This window comes from Pristiophorus japonicus, chromosome 21 (genome assembly GCF_044704955.1).
Source record: "Pristiophorus japonicus isolate sPriJap1 chromosome 21, sPriJap1.hap1, whole genome shotgun sequence".
In the NCBI taxonomy this organism is placed as follows: domain Eukaryota; kingdom Metazoa; phylum Chordata; class Chondrichthyes; family Pristiophoridae; genus Pristiophorus; species Pristiophorus japonicus.
Window position 1 is genome coordinate 88,038,753 of NC_091997.1, and position 21,519 is coordinate 88,060,271.

The 21,519-nt window shown below is 46.8% G+C and overlaps 1 protein-coding gene across 1 annotated transcript in view; it reads right to left on the minus strand.

Moving 5' to 3' along the window:
• The window catches only part of roraa (RAR-related orphan receptor A, paralog a), a 112,617-nt gene extending 94,591 nt beyond the window's left edge, over window positions 1-18,026 (minus strand). Inside the window, exon 1 of the mRNA XM_070863969.1 lies at window positions 17,926-18,026. Coding sequence (XP_070720070.1) covers window positions 17,926-18,026 — 101 coding nt within the window. The remainder of the gene's footprint in view (window positions 1-17,925) is intronic.
• Window positions 18,027-21,519: the final 3,493 nt, after the last annotated feature.

Genomic DNA, 21,519 nt, shown 5'->3' on the forward strand with positions numbered 1-21,519 from the left:
TTTTGACCTTTTGATGCTGCACACTTTATTTGGTGCATTCTCCAGCAGTTTAGAGCAGATCTTGTAGAGATACAGACCAGTGCAATAGGCAGGACATTTTGGGGGGAAAGTACAGTCTTGTCAGAAAAAGAGATTCTTGCATTTCTACACCACCTTTCACAACCTCAGGATGTCCCAAAGTCTTTTACAGCCAATAAAGTACATTTGGAGGGTAGTCACTGTTGTAATGTGGGAAACACAGCAGCCAATGTGAGCACAGCAAGCTCCCACAAAAAGCAATGAGATAATGACCTGATAATCTGTTTCAGTAATGTTGATTGAGGGATATATATTGGTCAGAATACCCCTCCTCTTCGAAATAGTGCCGTGGATCTTTTACGTCCACTTGAGAGAGCAGATTGGTTTAATGTCTCATCCAAAGGACAGCACCTCCGACAGTGCACTGCAGTGGAGTGTCAGCCTATATTTTTGTGCTCAAGTCTCTGGAAGTGGGACTTGAACTCACAACGTTCTGACTCAGAGGCAAGAGTGCTATCCACTGAGGCATGGCTGAATGACACTTTGACTGGTTTCTGGGACCCAGAGTACAGCTTCTGAAGTTTTGCACATATTGACATCTGCATGCAATCCCTGTCGAAAAAACCTCACATCCTGTTCTCACATTTTGGTCACAATTTTTTCCATTGCAAGTTTCTATGTGCACATCTATAATGGGAACTGCCCATGTAAATGTGTCACTGAAATTACAACCTCCCGCAGAGGTGACGACTTGCCGCACAATTTTACACAGGATTTCAGACCCTACCTTCTAGGTAGGTTTAAAACAACAGCTTTAACATCTTTAACATAGTAGAAAGTCCCAAGGCACTTTCTAGGAGTATTATCAGACACAAATTTGGCACCGAGCCAAATAAGGAGATTATGAGGACAGATGAGGGGTAGGTTTTAAGGAGCATGGTAAAGCAGGAGAGGTGGAGAGGTTTAGGGAGGGAATTCCTGAGCTTAGAGCCTCGGCAGCAGAAGGCACGGCCGCCAATGGATGGGCGATGAAAATCGGGAATGTGCAATAGGCCAGAATTAGATATCCCAGAGGGTTGTGGGGTTGGAGGAGATTACAGAGATAGGGAGGGACGAGGCCATGGAGGGATTTATAAGCAAGTATTGCCAGACCGGCAGCCAATGTAGGTCAGCGAGCACAGGGGTGATGGGTGAGCGGGACTTGTGAAATATGTAAATTATTTTTACATTTTATAATGCTAGAACCTCACCAGCCTGATGGCAAAAAAAACGGGTTGCTGTGGCTGCTGGATCAACTGAAATTGATAGACTTTTCGGTAAGGGATTATGGAAAAGGAAATAAAGCAACAGAAGCTGACACTTGCGAGGGCATTGGTGAGAGAGTTAGAGGATCTGCAGATTGGCAGGGAGGGATGTGTCTCAGGAGAGAGACAAGGACAGACTGTTACCCTTTAGCAGTCAAAACTTTTCATCCTCAGTGCCTAAGAGGGTTAAATTATGAGGACAAGTTGCATAGACTAGGCTTGAATTCCCTCGAGTATAGAAGATTAAAGGGTGATCTAATTGAAGTGTTTAATATGACTAAAGGATTCAAGGGGGTAGATCGAGAAAAACAATTTCCTCGGGTGGGGGAATCCAGAACAAGGTGACATAACCTTAAAATTAGAGATGGGCTATTCAGAAGTGATGTCAGGAAGCACTTCTTCACACAAAGGGCAGTGGAAATCTGGAACTTGCTTCTCCAAAAAGCTGTGCAGGCTGGGGGTCATTTTTAAAACTGAGATTGCGACTGCGATACCCTGGTCCACTCTTCAATCAGCCTAAACACCTCTTCCCCTTTCCACGGCATCTTCCTATGCAAACGCAGGAGATGCAACACCTACCCTTTCACATCCTAACTTCCCACTATCCAGGCTCCCAGACACTCCTTCTGCGTAAAACAGCGATTTACTTGTACTTCTTGCAATTTAGTATAGTGTACTCGTTGCTCATAATGCAGTCTCCTCTACATTGGAGAGACCAAATGCAGATTGGATGATTGCTTTACTGAACACCTCCAGTCAATCCGCAAGTGTGACCCTGAGCTTCCTGTCGCTTGACATTTTACTTCTCGGTCCCACTCCGACCTCTCTGTCCTTGGCCTCCTACACTGTTCCAATGAAGCTGAATGGAAGCTCAAGGAACAGCATCTCATCTTTCAATTAGACGCTTTACAACTTTGAGTTCAACAATTTAAGATCATAACCACTGCTCCAATTTTTTTGGATAGCAGGTTCAGGTAATGATTCTGCTGTCTTCCACTCGATCACAGACCTTCCCTTTTGTTCCTTCCTCCTCTCCCCCCTTTCCTTGCCTCTGTACTTGCTTAAAACCTGTTACTTCTCTAACCTTTTCCAGTTCTGACAAAGGGTCATCGACCTGAAACGTTAACTGTTTCTCTCTCCACAGATGCTGCCTGACTTGCTGAATATTTCCAGCATTTTGTATTTACATTTTAGATTTCCAGCATCGCAGTATTTTGCCTTTGATAAATTTTTGTTGGATAAGGATATTAAGGGTTATGGAACCAAGGCGAGTGGATGGAGTTAAGATACAGACCAGTCACGATCTAACTGAATGGCGGAACAGGCTCGAGGGGCTGAATGGCCTCCTCCTGTTCTTATGTTCTCATGTCTGGGCAGTAATCTGGCGGTGTGGATTGTCCGCATGTTACAGGACTTGCAATGCACTCTGCCAGGTCACTGCCTGGGCAGTGACACCATAAATCTGTCCCCATAGATCGAAGGGGGTTGATGTGGGTGTGGTTGAGAGAGTTCATGTGGAATGTTAAGTTGCACGAGGAAAGGAGAGGGCAGAGTCAGCGCAGGTCTGTTTTCTATGTTTTGACAACACAAATTCTCACATGTTTTTCACAGGGAGCAGTATTTACTCATATTGGTGTGAAAAGCAACACGTGGAAAAGCAGCAGCAGCCGCAAAGGGAAGCAGTGCTGGTGGGAGACTACGTACAGGCTTACTTGTATAGAAGCAAACACTGTTTCACAGATAGGCCCCTGGCAGAATGAGTAGGTGTGTTGGTGCGGAGGCAGATTGATCTGTGGAGGGCAGAGGTGGCAATGGTTCTGATAGGATCCTGCCACCAGTTGAACACAGTATCCAAGATTTCTGAGATAAGGGGTAAAGTGTGCCTTCAGAAAACCACCATGGTAATAGTAATAGAGGGCGTGTAAAAGGACAGATATGGATTGCAAGCCATTTATTAGGTGCTGTGTGTACTGAGAGTCCTGCTGTCATCACATTGTGAGCTAAATGTGGTGTGACAGTTTAAATGAATGTACATAAGTTCTACAAAGATTGCTGACATGCATATAGAGGATGAATCAACCTGGCTACTACTGTAAGTGAGGAAACCACATACTGTCCTATAAAGGCAGGTGTCTCTGAGGAAATGGAGAGGGCAGCTTCATATCACCGAGCCGATCTGCTCTTGCTGCCGTGCACATCCTGTGTTTGAGGCACTCTGAATGAACGGCTGTGCCATATATCTGGGTTGGCACGGCAGCACATCAATATCACAGCTTATTCCAGGAATCCCAAATCCTCACTCACCCATTCACATAAACCAGCTGCCTCTGTGAAACCTTCTCAATGAGCAACATTCGGTATAACTGACTTCTGGCCAAAGTTACCCTGACAGCCGGACCAGAGATGATAGCAGTAGCGGAGGATTCGGGGAGAGGACCAGGCGCCTGTGTAGCAGAGCAGTAGCTCGTGACACCTAGCTGCATCTCTCCACCAGTACCACCAAATCCAGCCCTACTATGCGACTGCCTATCTGACATCCTCAGGGATAAGCTTAAACTTCCTTAACATGCATTTCAATTCCTGCTGGCTCCAGGCTGAAGTAACGGCAGCCAGGCTGAGCCATGAGATGCCAGGCCTCCACACCACGCTTGCCCCTGAGCCGATGCTCGAAGATCACACCCAGGTCACCAGGATTGCACTTTTCCTCAGTTCACTATTTCCTGCTGTAATGTATTTGCTTCATGAGGAAATATAATGTAATGTATTTGCTTCACCATGACCGGTGGTTGTGAAAGACGCTATATAAATCCAAGTCTTTCTTTTTCTCTTTTCATGGTTTCTTTGCTTAAGAATTCATAGCAACACATCGCTATTAAGAATTAGTTGGTTTATTAGCAAAGGTTTAACAATCACACTACACATTACCAGTTCATCCGCCAGGCTCACATCCACCTGCCTCATCGTGGATCCCCCGAACCCAACTGGCTGGGGTTTTATTGAGTCTTGTGAACATCACGTGACTGGCTAAACCACTCCCAACTCAACAGCTCAACCAACCTGTGAGCATCCTCACAAGTGCATACATTACACCTGCTCTTGGGAATTTCATCCCAAACCACTTTTCCTTCTTGCACTCTACCTTTCCCCTGAACTCTAGAGCTTGAGTCACCTCAGGCCCAAAGTCACACATATACAGCACCTCCATTCTTGAGCTCCACTGCCTCCCTGTGTACTGAATTCAAGCTCTTCCACATCCTCACATCCCCCATGGTCCTTCTCTACCTTCCCAGAACAATCATAAGTCCTACTTCACACCCACTACATCTCTAGATCGGGATTCTGCTCCTTCCCCCACTCTTTCTACTTCACAGTCGAACCCAGTTCACTAGTTCCTGCTCTTGGGAATTTAATCCCAAACCACTTTTTTCACTTTTGATCCCTTCTTTCGAAAGTCTACTGCAAACCTCCAATGATCCTGGCCTATTGGTGTTAGTGCACCACATGGGTGGCACGGCCACATAAAGAGAAACTCACTGACCTGTCCCCGACTTACAGGGATGGGGTCGCTGGCTCGCCTGGTCAGGGTGCCTACCCCAATTGACACCCAGTCTGATGGAGGGCTCGCATGCAGAAAATGTGGCGTAAGCAGGACCTCCCAAAAACAAGGTAGCCCCTCCAGCTCTGCAGCCTCAAAAAATCCCTGTCCCACATCCCTGCGGACGACAAACTGATCCTCCTCGGTGACTTCAACGCCAGGGTCGGCAAGGACACAACCCTCTGGGGAGGCGTGATTGGCAGAGAGGGGGTAGGGAAAGCCAACTCCAGCGGTACCCTACTCCTGACAAAATGAACTTGAACTTGTCATCACCAATACTTTGTTCCGCCAGAGCGACAAATACAAGGCATCGTGGCAACACCCTCGTTCCAAACACTGGCTCCTGCTCGACTACGTCATCGTCCAAACCAGGGATTGCAAGGATGTGTGCCATGACAGGAGCTGACGACTGCTGGACGGACCACCGCCTAATCCGATCCATCACTGATATCAACATAACCCCAAAGCGGAAGGGCAGCAGAAGCATTGCCGCAAAAAAGTCAATGCCGGGCCATTTAAAGACCCAGCTAAGAGAGCCCTGTACAGTCAGTGCCTCACTGCTAACCTCGCGTGCCTTGATGACCCCGAGACGCAGAATTCCCACAGTACTTGGTCTGCCCTCCAAGTCTCCATAACCAGTGCCTGCTTGGTCACTCAACCAGGAAACCAGGACTGGTTTGATGAGAATTACCAGGAGATTCAAGAGTTAATAGATCGCAAGCGAAGGGCATTTCTGAGCCTTAAACAACAATCCAACTCAGAAGCAGCAAAGCAGCATTACAGACGGCTTAAGGTTGAGGTCTAACAAAAAACCAAGGACTTAAAGAACAGGTGGTGGATGGAGAAAGCACAGGAGATACAACAGCTGGCCAACAGCCATGATGTGCGAGGATTCTTCATCGCAGTCGTGGCCACCTGCGGACCAAACACCCAAGGCCCCACCCCACCGCTGGCCAAGAACGGGGAAACACTCATCAAGGACACTGAGGCAGTCAGGGCCCGCTGGAAGGAACACTTCGAAGATCTCCTCAATCGAGACTCCGGCCTTTGACTCGCGTGTTCTCGACTCCATCCTGCAGCATGCTATCCGCCACCACCTCAGTAAAACCCTAGCACTGCACAAGGTAGAAAAAACCGTAAGACAGCTTAAGAACAACAAGGCTACGGGAGCAGATGGAATCCCTGTTGAGGCACTGAAGTATGGCGGAGAGGCACTGTTGGCGTGAATACATGACCTCCTCTCTCTCATCTGGAGGGAGGAGAGCATGCCGGGAGATCTCAGAGATGCAGTGATCGTGACCATCTTTAAAAAAGGGGATAAGTCCGACTGCAACAACTGCAGAGGAATCTCCCTACTATCAGCCACTGGAAAAGTCGTCGCTAGAGTCCTCCTCAACCGTCTTCTCCCTGTGGCTGAGGAGCGGATTTCGTCCCCTACGGGGCACAATGGACATGTTTGTGACAGTTGCAGGGAACAGCACCAACCCTTATACATGGCCTTCTTCGACCTTACAAAGTCTTTTGACACTGTCAACCGCGAGGGTCTATGGAGCGTCCTCCTCTGTTTCGGAGGCCCCCAAAAGTTGGTCACCATCATCCGCCTGCCTCATGACGACATGCAGGTTGTGATCCTTGCTAACGGATCGATTACAGACCCAATCCACGTCCGGACCGGGGTCAAACAGGACTGTGTCATTGCCCCAACACTCTTCTCAATCTTCCTCGCTGCCATGCTCCACCTCACAGTCAACAAGCTCCCTGCTGGAGTGGAACTAAACTACAGAACTAGTGGGGACCTGTTCATCCTTCGTCGCCTCCAGGCCAGGTCCAAGACCACCCCAAAGTCTGTCGTCTAACTACAGTACAGGGATGATGCCTGCGTCTGTGCACATACAGAGGCTGAATTACAAGTCATAGTCGACGTATTTACGGAGGCGTACGAAAGCATAGGCCTTACGCTAAACATCCGTAAGACAAAAAAGGTTCTCCACCAGCCTGTCCTCGCCACCCAGCACTCTCTTCCCTCTTCTCCCCCCCCCCCCCGTCATCAAGATACACAGCGCAGCCCTGGACAATGTGGACCATTTTCCATATCTTGGGAGCCTCTTAGCAACAAGAGCAGACATTGACGACGAGATTCAGCACCTCCTCCAGTGCGCCAGTGCAGCCTTCAGCCGCCTTACGAAAAGAGTGTTTGAAGATCAGGCCCTCAAATCCGCCATCAAGCTCATGGTCTACAGGGCTGTAGTAATACCCGCCCTCCTGTATGGCTCAGAGGTCATGGACCATGTACAGTAGACACCTCAAGTCGCTGGAGAAATACCACCAACGATGTCTCCGCAAGATCTTACAAATCCCCTGGGAGGACAGACGCACCAATGTTAGCGTCCTCGATCAGGCCAATATCCCCAGCATTGAAACACTGACCTCACTTGAACAGCTCCGCTGGGCAGGCCACATCATTTGCAAGCGCTCTACTCGGAGCCAAAGGAAACATTACAAGGACACCCTCAAAGCCTCCCTGATGAAGTGCAACATCCCCACTGACACCTGGGAGTCCCTGGCCAAAGACCGCCTTAAGTGGAGGAAGTGCATCCGGGAGGGCGCTGAGCACCTCGAGTCTCATCGCGAGAGCGTGCAGAAATCAAGCGCAGGCAGCGGAAAGAGCGTGCTGCAAACCTGTCCCACCTACCCTTTCCCTCACGACTATCTGTCCCACCTGTGACAGGGACTGTGGTTCTCGTATTTGACTATTCAGCCACCTAAGGACTCATTTTTAGAGTGGAAGCAAGTCAATTCCGAGGGGCTGCTATGATGATGATGATGATGATGCAGTTCCCAAAGGAATTTTCAAACGGTCCTAGGAAGGTATTCAATCCCATTCAGGACTCAGTAGTTGCCACCTCCAGCATACTAGCCCAGATCGAAACCCCTGCCCTCTCTCAGCTCTCAGCAGGAGTGGGTTCCAATGGATCTATCAAGAGATGTACTGAGTAGAATTCCCGTGTAGCCCAGGAACTTGCCACATTGAAAACAGTAAACATAGAAACATAGAAACATAGAAAATAGGTGCAGGAGTAGGCCATTCAGCCCTTCTAGCCTGCACCGCCATTCAATGATTTCATGGCTGAACATGCAACTTCAGTATCCCCTTCCTGCTTTCTCGCCATACCCCTTGATCCCCCTAGTAGTAAGGACTTCATCTAACTCCCTTTTGAATATATTTAGTGAATTAGCCTCAACTACTTTCTGTGGTAGAGAATTCCACAGGTTCACCACTCTCTGGGTGAAGAAGTTTCTCCTCATCTCGGTCCTAAATGGCTTACCCCTTATCCTTATACTGTGACCCCTGGCTCTGGACTTCCCCAACATTGGGAACATTCTTCTTGCATCTAACCTGTCCAAACCCGTCAGAATTTTAAACGTTTCTATGAGGTCCCCTCTCATTTTTCTGAACTCCAGTGAATACAAGCCCAGTTGATCCAGTCTTTCTTGATAGGTCAGTCCCACCATGCCGGGAATCAGTCTGGTGAATCTTCGCTGCACTCCCTCAATAGCAAGAATGTCCTTCCTCAAGTTAGGAGACCAAAACTGTACACAATACTCCAGGTGTGGCCTCGCCAAGGCCCTGTACAACTGTAGCAACACCTCCCTGCCCCTTGTACTCAAATTCCCTCGCTATGAAGGCCAACATGCCATTTGCTTTCTTAACCGCCTGCTGTACCTGCATGCCAACCTTCAATGACTGATGTACCATGACACCCAGGTCTTGTTGCACCTCCCCTTTTCCTAATCTGTCACCATTCAGATAATAGTCTGTCACTCTGTTTTTACCACCAAAGTGGATAACCTCACATTTATCCACATTATACTTCATCTGCCATGCATTTGCCCACTCACCTAACCTATCCAAGTCACTCTGCAGCCTCATAGCATCCTCCTCGCAGCTCACACTGCCACCCAACTTAGTGTCATCCGCAAATTTGGAGATACTACATTTAATCCCCTCATCTAAATCATTAATGTACAATGTAAACAGCTGGGACCCCAGCACAGAACCTTGCGGCACCCCACTAGTCACTGCCTGCCATTCTGAAAAGTACCCATTTACTCCTACTCTTTGCTTCCTGTCTGACAACCAGTTCTCAATCCACGTCAGCACACTACCCCCAATCCCATGTGCTTTAACTTTGCACATTAATCTCTTGTGTGGGACCTTGTCGAAAGCCTTCTGAAAGTCCAAATATACCACATCAACTGGTTCTCCCTTGTCCACTTTACTGGAAACATCCTCAAAAAATTCCAGAAGATTTGTCAAGCATGATTTCCCTTTCACAAATCCATGCTGACTTGGACCTATCATGTCACCTTTTTCCAAATGCGCTGCTATGACATCCTTAATAATTGATTCCATCATTTTACCCACTACTGAGGTCAGGCTGACCGGTCTATAATTCCCTGTTTTCTCTCTCCCTCCTTTTTTAAAAAGTGAGGTTACATTGGCTACCCTCCACTCGATAGGAACTGATCCAGAGTCAATGGAATGTTGGAAAATGACTGTCAATGCATCCGCTATTTCCAAGGCCACCTCCTTAAGTACTCTGGGATGCAGTCCATCAGGCCCTGGGGATTTATCGGCCTTCAATCCCATCAATTTCCCCAACACAATTTCCCGACTAATAAAGATTTCCCTCAGTTTCTCCTCCTTACTAGACCCTCTGACCCCTTTTATATCCGGAAGGTTGTTTGTGTCCTCCTTAGTGAATACCGAACCAAAGTACTTTTTCAATTGGTCTGCCATTTCTTTGTTCCCCGTTATGACTTCCCCTGATTCTAACTGCAGGGGACCTACGTTTGTCTTTACTAACCTTTTTCTCTTTACATATCTGTAGAAACTTTTGCAATCAGCCTTAATGTTCCCTGCAAGCTTCTTCTCGTACTCCATTTTCCTTGCCCTAATCAAACCCTTTGTCCTCCTCTGCTGAGTTCTAAATTTCTCCCAGTCCCCGGGTTCGCTGCTATTTCTGGCCAATTTGTATGCCACTTCCTTGGCTTTAATACTATCCCTGATTTCGCTTGATAGCCACGGTTGAGCCACCTTCCCTTTTTTATTTTTACGCCAGACAGGAATGTACAATTGTTGTAGTTCATCCATGCGGTCTCTAAATGTCTGCCATTGCCCATCCACAGTCAACCCCTTAAGTATCATTCGCCAATCTATCCTAGCCAATTCACGCCTCATAACTTCAAAGTTACCCTTCTTTAAGTTCTGGACCATGGTCTCTGAATTAACTGTTTCATTCTCCATCCTAATGCAGAATTCCACCATATTATGGTCACTCTTCCCCAAGGGGCCTCGCACAATGAGATTGCTAATTAATCCTCTCTCATTACACAACACCCAGTCTAAGATGGCCTCCCCCTAGTTGGTTCATCGACATATTGGTCTAGAAAACCATCCCTTATGCACTCCAGGAAATCCTCCTCCACCGTATTGCTTCCAGTTTGGCTAGCCCAATCTATGTGCATATTAAAGTCACCCATTATAACTGCTGCACCTTTATTGCAGGCACCCCTAATTTCCTGTTTGATGCCCTCCCCAACATCACTACTACTGTTTGGAGGTCTGTACACAACTCCCACTAATGTTTTTTGCCCTTTGGTGTTCTGCAGCTCTCCCCATATAGATTCCACATCATCCAAGCTAATGTCTTTCCTAACTATTGCATTAATCTCCTCTTTAACCAGCAATGCTACCCCACCTCCTTTTCCTTTTATTCTATCCTTCCTGAATGTTGAATACCCCTGGATGTTGAGTTCCCAGCCCTGATCATCCTGGAGCCACGTCTCGGTAATCCCAATCACATCATATTTGTTAACATCTATTTGCACAGTTAATTCATCCACCTTATTGCGGATGCTCCTTGCATTAAGACACAAAGCCTTCAGGCTTGTTTTTTTAACACCCTTTGTCCTTTTTAGAATTTTGCTGTACAGTGGCCCTTTTTGTTATTTGTCTTGGGTTTCTCTGCCCTCCATTTTTGCTCATCTCCTTTCTGTCTTTTGCTTTTGCCTCCTTTTTGTTTCCCTCTGTCTCCCTGCATTGGTTCCCATCCCCCTGCCATATTAGTTTAAATCCTCCCCAACAGCACTAGCAAACATTGGTTCCGGTCCTGCCCAGGTGCAGACCGTCCGGTTTGTACTGGTCCCACCTCCCCCAGAACCGGTTCCAATGCCCCAGGAATTTGAATCCCTCCCTGCTGCACCACTGCTCAAGCCACGTATTCATCTGCGCTATCCTGCGATTCCTACTCTGACTAGCATGTGGCACTGGTAGCAATTCCGAGATTACTACTTTTGAGTACTCGCTAGTGAGCAGGTGTTGATAGAATTCTGATTTTACCAACAGGCGTAGATCTACCCAACGCCCCCCAGCCCCACTCCCCCACCCCCCCACCAACCGGAATTTCCCAACCTGCTCCCCTCGGCACGAAATCTTGGGTTCGACCCTATTACACCTCCCCCCCCAACCTCGGCAGCAACACTTTGGGATGCGCCCATTGCATGGGCGGAATGTAGTTTACCAGGTTCTTTGTCCTCCTCCCACCTCCTGCCCTCCCTTTAATCTCTCCAGCCTCCAGCTCGCTGTCCTGTTTTACACCTGTAACTGGGAGACCATAAATGCTTTTGCTGCTTTAATAGTGAAAAGCAAAGCAACACACAATGACACACTGATAGGGAGTTGGACAGCCACATAGCAACACACAAGTGTTGCCACTAACTGAGATAGCACACTGTCCACGCCTGTTGGTAAAATCAGAATTATATCAACACCTGCTCACTAGCCAGTACTATTACGATGTAGCACACCAGCACAAGATGTTAGGATGGATATCATTATTCTGGAGTAAAGAAAAAGACTTGCATTTAGATAGCGCCTTTCACAACCTGAGAGTGTCCCAAAGTGCTTTACAGCCAATGAAGTACTTTTGAAACGTAGTCGCTGTTGTAATGTGGGAAATGCGGCAGCTAATTTGTGCACAGCAAGCTGCCACAAACAGCAATGTGATAATGACCAGATAATCTATTTTTAGTGATGCTGATTGAGGGATAAATATTGGCCAGGACATTGGGAATAACTCCCCTGCACATATTCAAAATAGTGCCACAGGATCTTTTCGTCCATCTGAGAGAGCAGTCAGGGCCTCGGTTTAACATCTCATACGAAAGATGGCACCTCTGACAGTGCAGCACTCCCTCAGCACTGCACTGGAGTGTCAGCCTAGATTTTGTGTTCAAATCCCACTTGAACCCACAATCTTCTGACTCAGAGGCGAGTGTGCTACCCACTGAGCCACAGCTGGCACTAAGAATAATGTTGCACCTTAATAACTGGGTAATCAACAAGTCTGGAACAGTTTCACTGGGTAATAAATATTGGCCAGGACATTGGGAATAACTCCCCTGCCCATCTTCACTGGGTAATCAAGGAGCCTAGATACCTCCAGAATTCACTTTTTCTGAAAGACTGAGTTGACAGAAGAACCTTCCCCTTCCCTCCCCCACCTTCCTTCTTCCTCCTCCCCCCCCCCCCTCAGCCTCCCACACACAATTTCCCCTCCTCCCTTACCCTCCCCCTCCTCCCTCCAATCTCCCTCTCCTCCCCAAAGCTTGGTTACATTCTAAATACCCGATTCTAGTTCTCTCATACAAGCCCTGTGCTGTTTAGTATCTTGTCTTGTGAATGAGTTTACCATTTGAACCTTTCTGCAAATGTGTCTGTATATTGAAAGTACTGTTCACAATGGATGTTGTCCTCCAAAACCCTTCTTGAAAGATGTGCAGATGCACAAAGCAATGGCCCTGAACTGTTGCTTAGCTACCTAAATGGGTAGAGTTTATGAATTTGCACTCTTGCTTTGCCTGTTGGGAGAACACATTGGGTCTGTGATCTCAGAGACCATCGGATTTCATACTCGGCTCTCTATCTGCGTCTGCACTCACGCAGTCTGCCACCAACCCCTCTCCCATTCTATAATGCCTGGCCATTCTCTCTCTCTGTTCCCTAACCCCAGTATTCCTTCTTTTCCCTTATTTTCAGTCTGTGATGGTTACTTCTTTCCATCAACTTAATAGTTTTAATCTTTCTTGAGGCAAGATAGCGAGATGAGTAGAATTTTTTTTTACACAGCGAGTTGTTGTGATCAGGAATGCATTGCCTGAAAGGGTGGTGGAAACAGATTCAAATAGTAACTTTGAAAAATGAATTGGATACAGACTTGAAGTGGAAAAAATTGCAGGGGGAGTGGGACTAATGGGTTAGCTCTTTCAAAGAGCCGGCATAGGCACGATGGGCCAAATGGTTTCCTTCTGTGCTGTAACATTCGATGATTCTATGCTAAATGTCACTGGCTGGTAGATGAGATCTGGCAGATTAAATCTAGCTGGCTGGATTTCTGATAATGTTTTGATGCACCTATAGTAAGAGGATTAGAATCGAAAGCTGTGGTGCGTTTAGAACCTTCTGGATACTACCTAACCAGGGGCTCCGAACCAAATCAGTCAGCAACTGTCTGAAAAATGTTTACCAAATTACAGGAAGCCTTAAGTTTTGTTCCTATATACTCTGCAGCTTAGTGATCACAAGATCAGACTAATCCACCATCTCTAATCAGGAGAATCTCTGACTGATGGCATAGTGGATTCAGCACCTTTGGCTGTTTAAATAAATCAATAGCTACCATAAACACGCTGCAAGACTAGCATGCGGTTTGTTCAAAGCACTTCACAGAATCATAGAATGATACAGCACAGAAGGGGGCCTTTTTGGCCCATTGTGCCTGTGCTGGCTCTTTGAAAGAATGATCCAATTAGTCCCACTCCCCTGCCCTTTCACCCATAGTCCTGCAAATCTTTCCCCGCCAACTATTTATCCAATTCCCTTTTGAATTATACTTTTGAATCTGCTTCCAGCAGTGCATTCCAGATCACAACTCTCTGTGCAAAGAAAATTCTCCTCATCTCCCCTCTGGTTCTGTTGCCAATGACCTTAAATCTGTGTCCTCTGGTTACCGACCCTTCAGCCAATGGAAACAGTTTCACCTTATTTACTCTGTCAAAACCATTCATGATTTTGAACCTCGATCAAATCTCCCCTTAACCGTCTGTGATCTAAGGAGAACAACCCCAGCTCCTCTAGTCTATCCACAAAACTCAGTGGGTCACAATCCTGGAACTCCCTCCCTAACAGCACTGTGGGAATACCTTCACCACACGGGACTGCAGCGGTTCAAGGTGGCGGTTCACCACCACCTTCACAAGGGCAATTAAGGATTGGCAATAAATGCTGGCCTTGCCAGTGACGCCTACATCCCAGGAATGAATCATCCCTGGTACCATTCTAGTAAATCTCCTCTGCACCTTCTCTGTGGCCTTGCCATCCTTCCTAAAGTGTCAAACTCCTGCCTACCCCATGGTGTTAGTGTGAGGCTGAAGACATTTCCCAGTCCAAAGTATGAAATAATATAAGTTTAATTTTTTTTAAGCTGATAATTTACTGGGAATCTGATTGTTGGTGTCAGTATCAATGCTCTTGCGTGCAGCACTCTGGAGGTCCTGCGCAGGACGCTTGCTGGCTTTACAATGGAAAAAAAACGTTCATGCACGGAAATTTGCATGGGTCCGTTAAAGGGGCCACACACCCCCAAAAAATTAAAGGGAACCTTGGTCAGCACATGTCAAATCCCTGACCTATAATTATCGGCACATTGAACTCTGCCCATCATCATTTCCTTTTAGACTTGTGTCAACATCTAGTGGTATTTGAGAAGCCATTCAGCAGGATGTTCAATTAATCTGGGCTGTGCTTTAAGATACCAGTGGATGGTTTTCTAGTTTACCAAATTCACTTTCTCAAACACAACTGATACTTTGCTAGCAATGCTCTTAGATTTCCAATATACCATCGCTGCTTTGATCCGATTGGTTTAGCTGGGGACAGTTTCAACAACATACTTATGAGCTGCATAAACATCTTTAATTTCTGTGTCAAGTGCTAATATCTTTGCAGTCAAAAACGGGTGTTGTCGGTAACAGTGTTTACCAAATATTTTTTCATTTACAAACACCCATAGGGCACTTCATATCAAAATCCGTGACAAAAAATATATTTAATTTAGGCAGTACTCTCTTTAAGCTTCCTTCTCTGCCTACAGTAAAGTCTGTGGCACTGTGATTAACAGGGATCATTCTCCGCTAACTCCATCCAACTCTCAGAGCAATTTGGTAATGCTCTTACACCCAAATGTCATTTAGTCTGTAGTGCAGCATTGCAGCTGCAGTTACTCAACATATCTCCATATATTAATATTTGCATGTTTCATTGACCACTGCTGCTTTGGAGATTGCCATATTAAATGTCGACACTTGCCTGTTACATTTCCTCATTACGCCAATAGGTGGCACTCCAATAAGAGTTTCAATATTAATGTGAATACTCGCCTGTCACAGCTCTGTCACATCACCATATCATACAGTGCTCGAATATCTTTTGCCACAGAATCATTCAAAATACTTTCTACAAAAAAAATCCATCATTTTCTCTCAATATCTGAAATTTCTAATGTCCAAATAATTTTAATCACAAATTTATATATTTCACAATATTAATTACATTTATCCCTTGAATCCCCAAACTCAGCTACTTGTGTCCTAACTCGCACCGAGTCCCGCGCACCCATCACTCCTGTGCTCGCTGACCTACATTGGCTTCCGGTTAAGCAACACCTCGATTTCAAAATTCTCATCCTTGTTTACAAATCCCTCCATGGCCTTGCTCCTCCCGATCTCTGTAATCTCCTCCAGCCTCACAACTGCCCCTCCCCCCTCCCCTGAGATGTCTGTACTCCTTTAATTCTGCCCTCCTGAGCATCCCTGATTGTAATTGTTCAACCATTGGTGGCCGTGCCTTCTGTTGCCTAGGCCCCAAGCTCTGGAACTCCCTGCCTAAACCTCTCTGCCTCTCTACCTCTCTTTCCTCCTTCAAGACATTCCTTAAAACCTACCTCTTTGACCAAGCTTTTGATCACCTGCGCTAATTTCTACTTATGCGGCTCGGTGTCAAATTTTTATCGTAAAATACTCCTGTGCAGCACCTTGGGACACTTCACTGTGTTAAAGGCGCTATACAAATACAAGTAAAGAAGAACATAAGTACATAAGAAATAGGAACAGGAGTAGGCCATACGGCCCCTCGAGCCTGCTCCGCCATTCAATAAGATCATGGCTGATCTGATCATGGGCTCAGCTCCACTTCCCCGCCTCCTCCCCATAACCCCTCATCCCCTTATCGTTTAAGAAATTGTCTATTGTTGTTATTGATGTTGTTGCGTTGTCTTTTGCGTCATTTAAAGCTTTCATTGAAATGTTTACTTGAAGGCCTCAACCTCTCCAAAAAGCCTTGGCTCAGAGTTGTGACTCTTAACAGAATCCAGACGATGTAGTTTGAGCATTTCTAGTATTTTGGTTTCCCAGGAAGAATCTATACTATTTAATAAACTGAACTGTTGGGACATTTTCTTCAGATTTCAGCAGTTTCTGCTCAGTTGATTTTCAAAATGATCTGATGAAAAGCTACAGGACAAATTTCAAAAGCTTTACTCAAATAAAGTTTATATTGATGGGGCTTTTTAAACATGTGAGAGAGAGAAATGGCAGTCCATTAATTATTCAGATTATTGTAACTTTTGTTTTAAGTTCCATAAACTTCAAAAGTGTAATAAGTGGAGTCTTTCCTCATCCCAATTTGAATGAAACTTTCAAAAAAGCATGAGTTGAATGTTGAAGAAAATAGAAGGGCGCCGTTGGAGGCCTTAACCGAGGCGAGGCAGGACTTCCTGCATCTGGTGCGGATGTCCCGCCCCAGCCGCAAAACTGGGCTTCCTCTTGGGTGTGGGACCAGGACGTACGTGGGCGAACTTTGCAGCGCTACGCGAGCACAGAGCAGGGCACGCTGCAACTCTGCAATGGGGCAAGGGGCCACCACTACGCCACAGGGGAGCAGGGTGCTGTAGCCGCTGCACCATTGCGGCAAGGACCCCGTGAAATCATCAGTGAAAGGCAATTAAAAAAAAAGATGGCACGCACCTCCCCTTTACTTTTCGCCCCGCCGGCGCAGTGACCTGGGTTCTACTGGCGGGAGCAGGGCGCTGCCCATTTTCACCACCACTAACTCCCTCCATGAGAAATTGTTTGCGGCCCACGCTAACGGGAGACGCAAACAACGCGAATTTCTCCTCCAAGCTCTTTAATTATCCACTGTGTATAGCTGACAAAAAATTTAAACATTCTAATCATTGCCACTTATGAGACAGAAGTTGAAAATGTAACATGTCAATCTGGGAAATTCATTGATCGGGGACATCGTCTGTACCACTGGCAGTCTGGAAATGTTATTGATCTCGTGATCTCTGTGCAAAAACTTCAGCTTTCTCGTTTTAGACGTTAATTTGATTGTCGCGCAGTCTGTAGAGTATCTCCAGTGTACAGCAGCAGAGATGTCACCAAACTAGCTAATTAGCCCATCACATTCTCAGACAGCAAATCAGGGAATAAAAAATACTGATTATCAAATCAGTTTTTTTTTTGTTTTTTTGAGAGTGAAAGATTGGGACATACACGTGGTTAAGGTAGAAGCTGAAAATCATAAACAGACTTTAAAAAATACTTTTTATTATTTTAAAATTGTAATTTTTCTACTAGAGAAATTTGACTATTCCACTAATATACAGAGTTATTCAGATTTTCAGGGCCAGAACAGTTGTTGAGCAGTCAATATGCCATTAAAACCACAGTTACACCTATTTCAACAAGGCTGAACTTTTTATGAAGTTTTTAATTGCGATATTAGAGTGGAAAAGGGGAACTTGTAGTCAGTTCATGTGATTTCATTGATTGCTGGCTCTGGGGACGACCAGAGTGCAACCTGTTTCGGAGCAGGGAATGACTTACCGCAACCTCAAGATTTCCTGTTTATCTGCGCATGTGCTAAATCCTGACGTTACGGTCAGTTTCAGAGGGGTAATGATGGCAAACGCTGACGGTTTTGCCATTATTACCAGCTTACCTTCTCCACGAAGGCAGCCGCGATCCCGCCCAATCAGCCTGGCATTCAGGCAGAGTGCCGGGCTGATCAATCGTGGGCATGAACCTGAGGAAAAAAATGATGGACGCCTCCTGCAACTGCCGGTGTTTTCACCCGGTGATGCTGCAGGAGGCGGAACGCAAGTTCGGGTCCGGGGCGCTACCGGAGCGATGCGCATGGCGAGGACGTCATGATCTCCATGCGAAGGAGATCGGGGTCCAATGCTGTACCGCCTCTGCAAAACTCCCGCCTTATCAATGTTATTGTCGCGCCCGGTCGCAACTCAGTTAGGTCCCCATTATCAACCCCGTAGATGTGGCCAATTTGAGGCCGATTTCTAAGCCTGAGTGTTTAGAATGTGGAATACGCTGCCACAAAGACTAGTTGAGATGCTTAGCTAGCTTCCCCTTAAATGCACGAGGGAGAAAGGAATAGAAGGTTATGCTGATTGAGATGGATGAGGAAGGATGGGTCGAGTGGCGCATAAACACAGGCATGGACTGATTGGGCTGAATGGCCTGATTATGTGCTGTAAACACTATGAGGGGACGTAAGGTCTTTTCACCCGGGGGTAGACGGCAGGGCCGACCCATCCGCAATTGCCCCCGAGCTGGGGTCGGCAGGAACAGCTTTCTGCTACGCCCCGTGTTTCTGCCCCGCGGGGGAAATTTCTTCCTGTGAGCGTGGCCACTGGTGGTTGGTGACCCCGACAGCTTCGAGAGGCGGGAAGCTGTTAGTGGCTGGGCGGTGCGGCAGCCCTTAAAGGGGAGAGCGCGCACCGCTGCGGCCGCCATTCTGTTCTAATTGTCGGCCGAGTCCCGAGTCGGCCTGACAATGGCGGTCACTAGTTCGGCCGGGCCGCCAATAGGCAACCCGCACCCCATCCGCTGGTCCAGTCGAACCCCTCCCTGGTAGCCCAGTGGTCTCCACGTTAGCCTCGCAGCATCCCTTCCTTTTAAGTGAAGGGGAGGGACATTGCGACGCATCAGCACATGGTCAGCGCGGCCGGGTGATGGACACTGTCCCGCTCCTGTCCCAAATCCCCCCGCTACACCGCGCCAAAGTGCTGGGAGGCACTTCTCTCTGACTCCCACCAGGCGGTAAATTTCCTGAAAATTCGAATTGGCCTCCCCAATTTCCCGCTGAGGGCAATTTCAGCCCCTATGTAATTGTTTATTCAGTAATGGGATTGCTTCAAAGCCATTTTACTTGTTATAGTGCAGGGACAGAGTTACAGAGCTCAATACCTGATTGGCCATTGGTTTCCTTACCAGATTCAAGATTACATCAGCATTCCTGGCACTAACATACTTAATTAACACATTTCTGGCTGGAGAGAATCTGCACGAAAGAAGCTATCTGAATGATACTGTGCCCATCGTTAGTGTGCCAGATCCCAGAGTGCAGCAGCTGCTCATGGGCATGTGTAGTACAGCAGGTACCATGCCACGGTGATTCCCATTACACCATCTTATTGGCATGCTGTTCAGGGAGAGTGAGTGAGCCACTTGCAGGCAGCCAAGCTTGCATGAGTGGAACAGACAAAATTCTTTGCTTCGTTTAAAAAAAAAGGATGGCAAAACCAAAACATGGGAGAATTAGGAAAATTTGCCACACACTTTTCTATGTTAATTGCTGTCTTTTGCCTCCTAGGTTATAAAGACTTGCATTTATATAGCTCCTTTCACAACCTCAGGATGTCCCAAAGTGCTTTACAGAAAATGAAGTACTTTTGAAGCATGGTCACGATTGTAATGTAGGGAACACGGCAACCAATCTGCACACAGCAAGCTCCCACAAACATCAATGAGATAATGACCAGATAATCTATTTTAGTGGTGTTGGTTGAGCAATAAATATTGGCCAGGACATAGCAGAGCTAATCTGTACTGCAGCACACTCTACTCTGCCAACTAATGTACATAGAACCAATGTTCCCTGTCATTTTTTGGGGGTCGTACGGTCACATTAATGGGCTGCGCAGTCCATCCATGTGCAGTTTTTACATTTAAATGCTGGTGAGCTAGCTGCACGGTTCTTCCAGAGCATAGCTGAAAGGGAACATTGCGTAGAACCATACAAGTTTACAACACAGAAAGAACCATTTGGCCCATCATGTGTATGTTGGCTCCTTGCTAGAGCAAACCAAACAAGTTCCACTTTCCTGCCCTCTACCATAACCCTGCATCAGTTTTTAAAGATGGTCACGATTACCGCATCTCTGAGCAGGCATCGACGACAAGATCCAACACTGCCTCCAGTGCGCCAGTGCAGTCTTCAGCCGCCTGAGGAAAAGACACTGCCACCAAGCTCATAGTCTTCAGGGCTGTAGTAATACTTGCCCTCTAGAGACATGGTTCAGAGACATGGACCATGTACAGTAGATATCTCAAGTTGCTGGAGAAATATCAACAACAATGTCTCCACAAGATCCTACAAATCCCCTGGGAGGATAGGAGCACCAACATCAGCATCCTCATTCAGGCCAACATTCCCAGCTTTGAAGCACTGACCACACTCAATCAGCTCCGCTGGGCAGGCCACGTAGTCCGCATGCTAGACACGAGACTCCCAAAGCAAGTGCTCTACTCGTAGCTCCTTCACGGCAAATGAGCCAAAGATGGGCAATGGAAACGCTGCAAGGACACCCTCAAAGCCTCCCTGATAAAATGCGACATCCCCACTGACACCTGGGAGTCCCTGGCCCAAGACCACCCTAAGTTGAGGAAGTGTATCTGAGCACCTTGAATCTCAATGCCAAGAGCATGCAGAAATCAAGCGCAAGCAGCGGAAAGAGCGTGCGGCAAACCAGTCCCACCCACCCTTTCCCTCAACGACTATCTATCCCACCTGTGACAGAATCTGTGGCTCTCGTATTGGACTGTTCGGCCACCAAAAAACTCACTTCAGGAGTGGAAGCAAGTCTTCCTCGATTCTGAGGGACTGCCTATGGCGATGACGATGACGAGGTATCAGTTTTGATGAAAAGTCATCGACCTGAAACATTAACTCTGTTTCTCTCTTTGCAAATGCTGCCTGACCAGCATTTTCTGTTTTTAACCCTGTATCTTCCTCTGCTTCAAAATTTTATCCAATTTTCCCTTAAAAGATGCAATGGATTCTGCCTCAATCACTCAATTCCATGCTCCAACAACTCTCTGCATGAAGAAATTTCTCCTGACCTTTGCCTTTGTTACCTCTAGACTTGACCAGTCCAACGCATCCCACATTCTACCCTATGTACACTAGAGGTGATCTAAAACTCGGCTGCCCGTGTCCTAATTCGCACCAAGTCTGTTCACCCATCATCATCATCATAGGCAGTCCCTCGAAATCGAGGAAGACTTGCTTCCACTCTAAAACTGAGTTCTCAGGTGACTGATCAGTCCAACTCAGGAATTACAGTCTCTGTCACTGTGCTTGTGCATTGTGTTTGCGGTTTATTAGCTCCTGGATCTCCT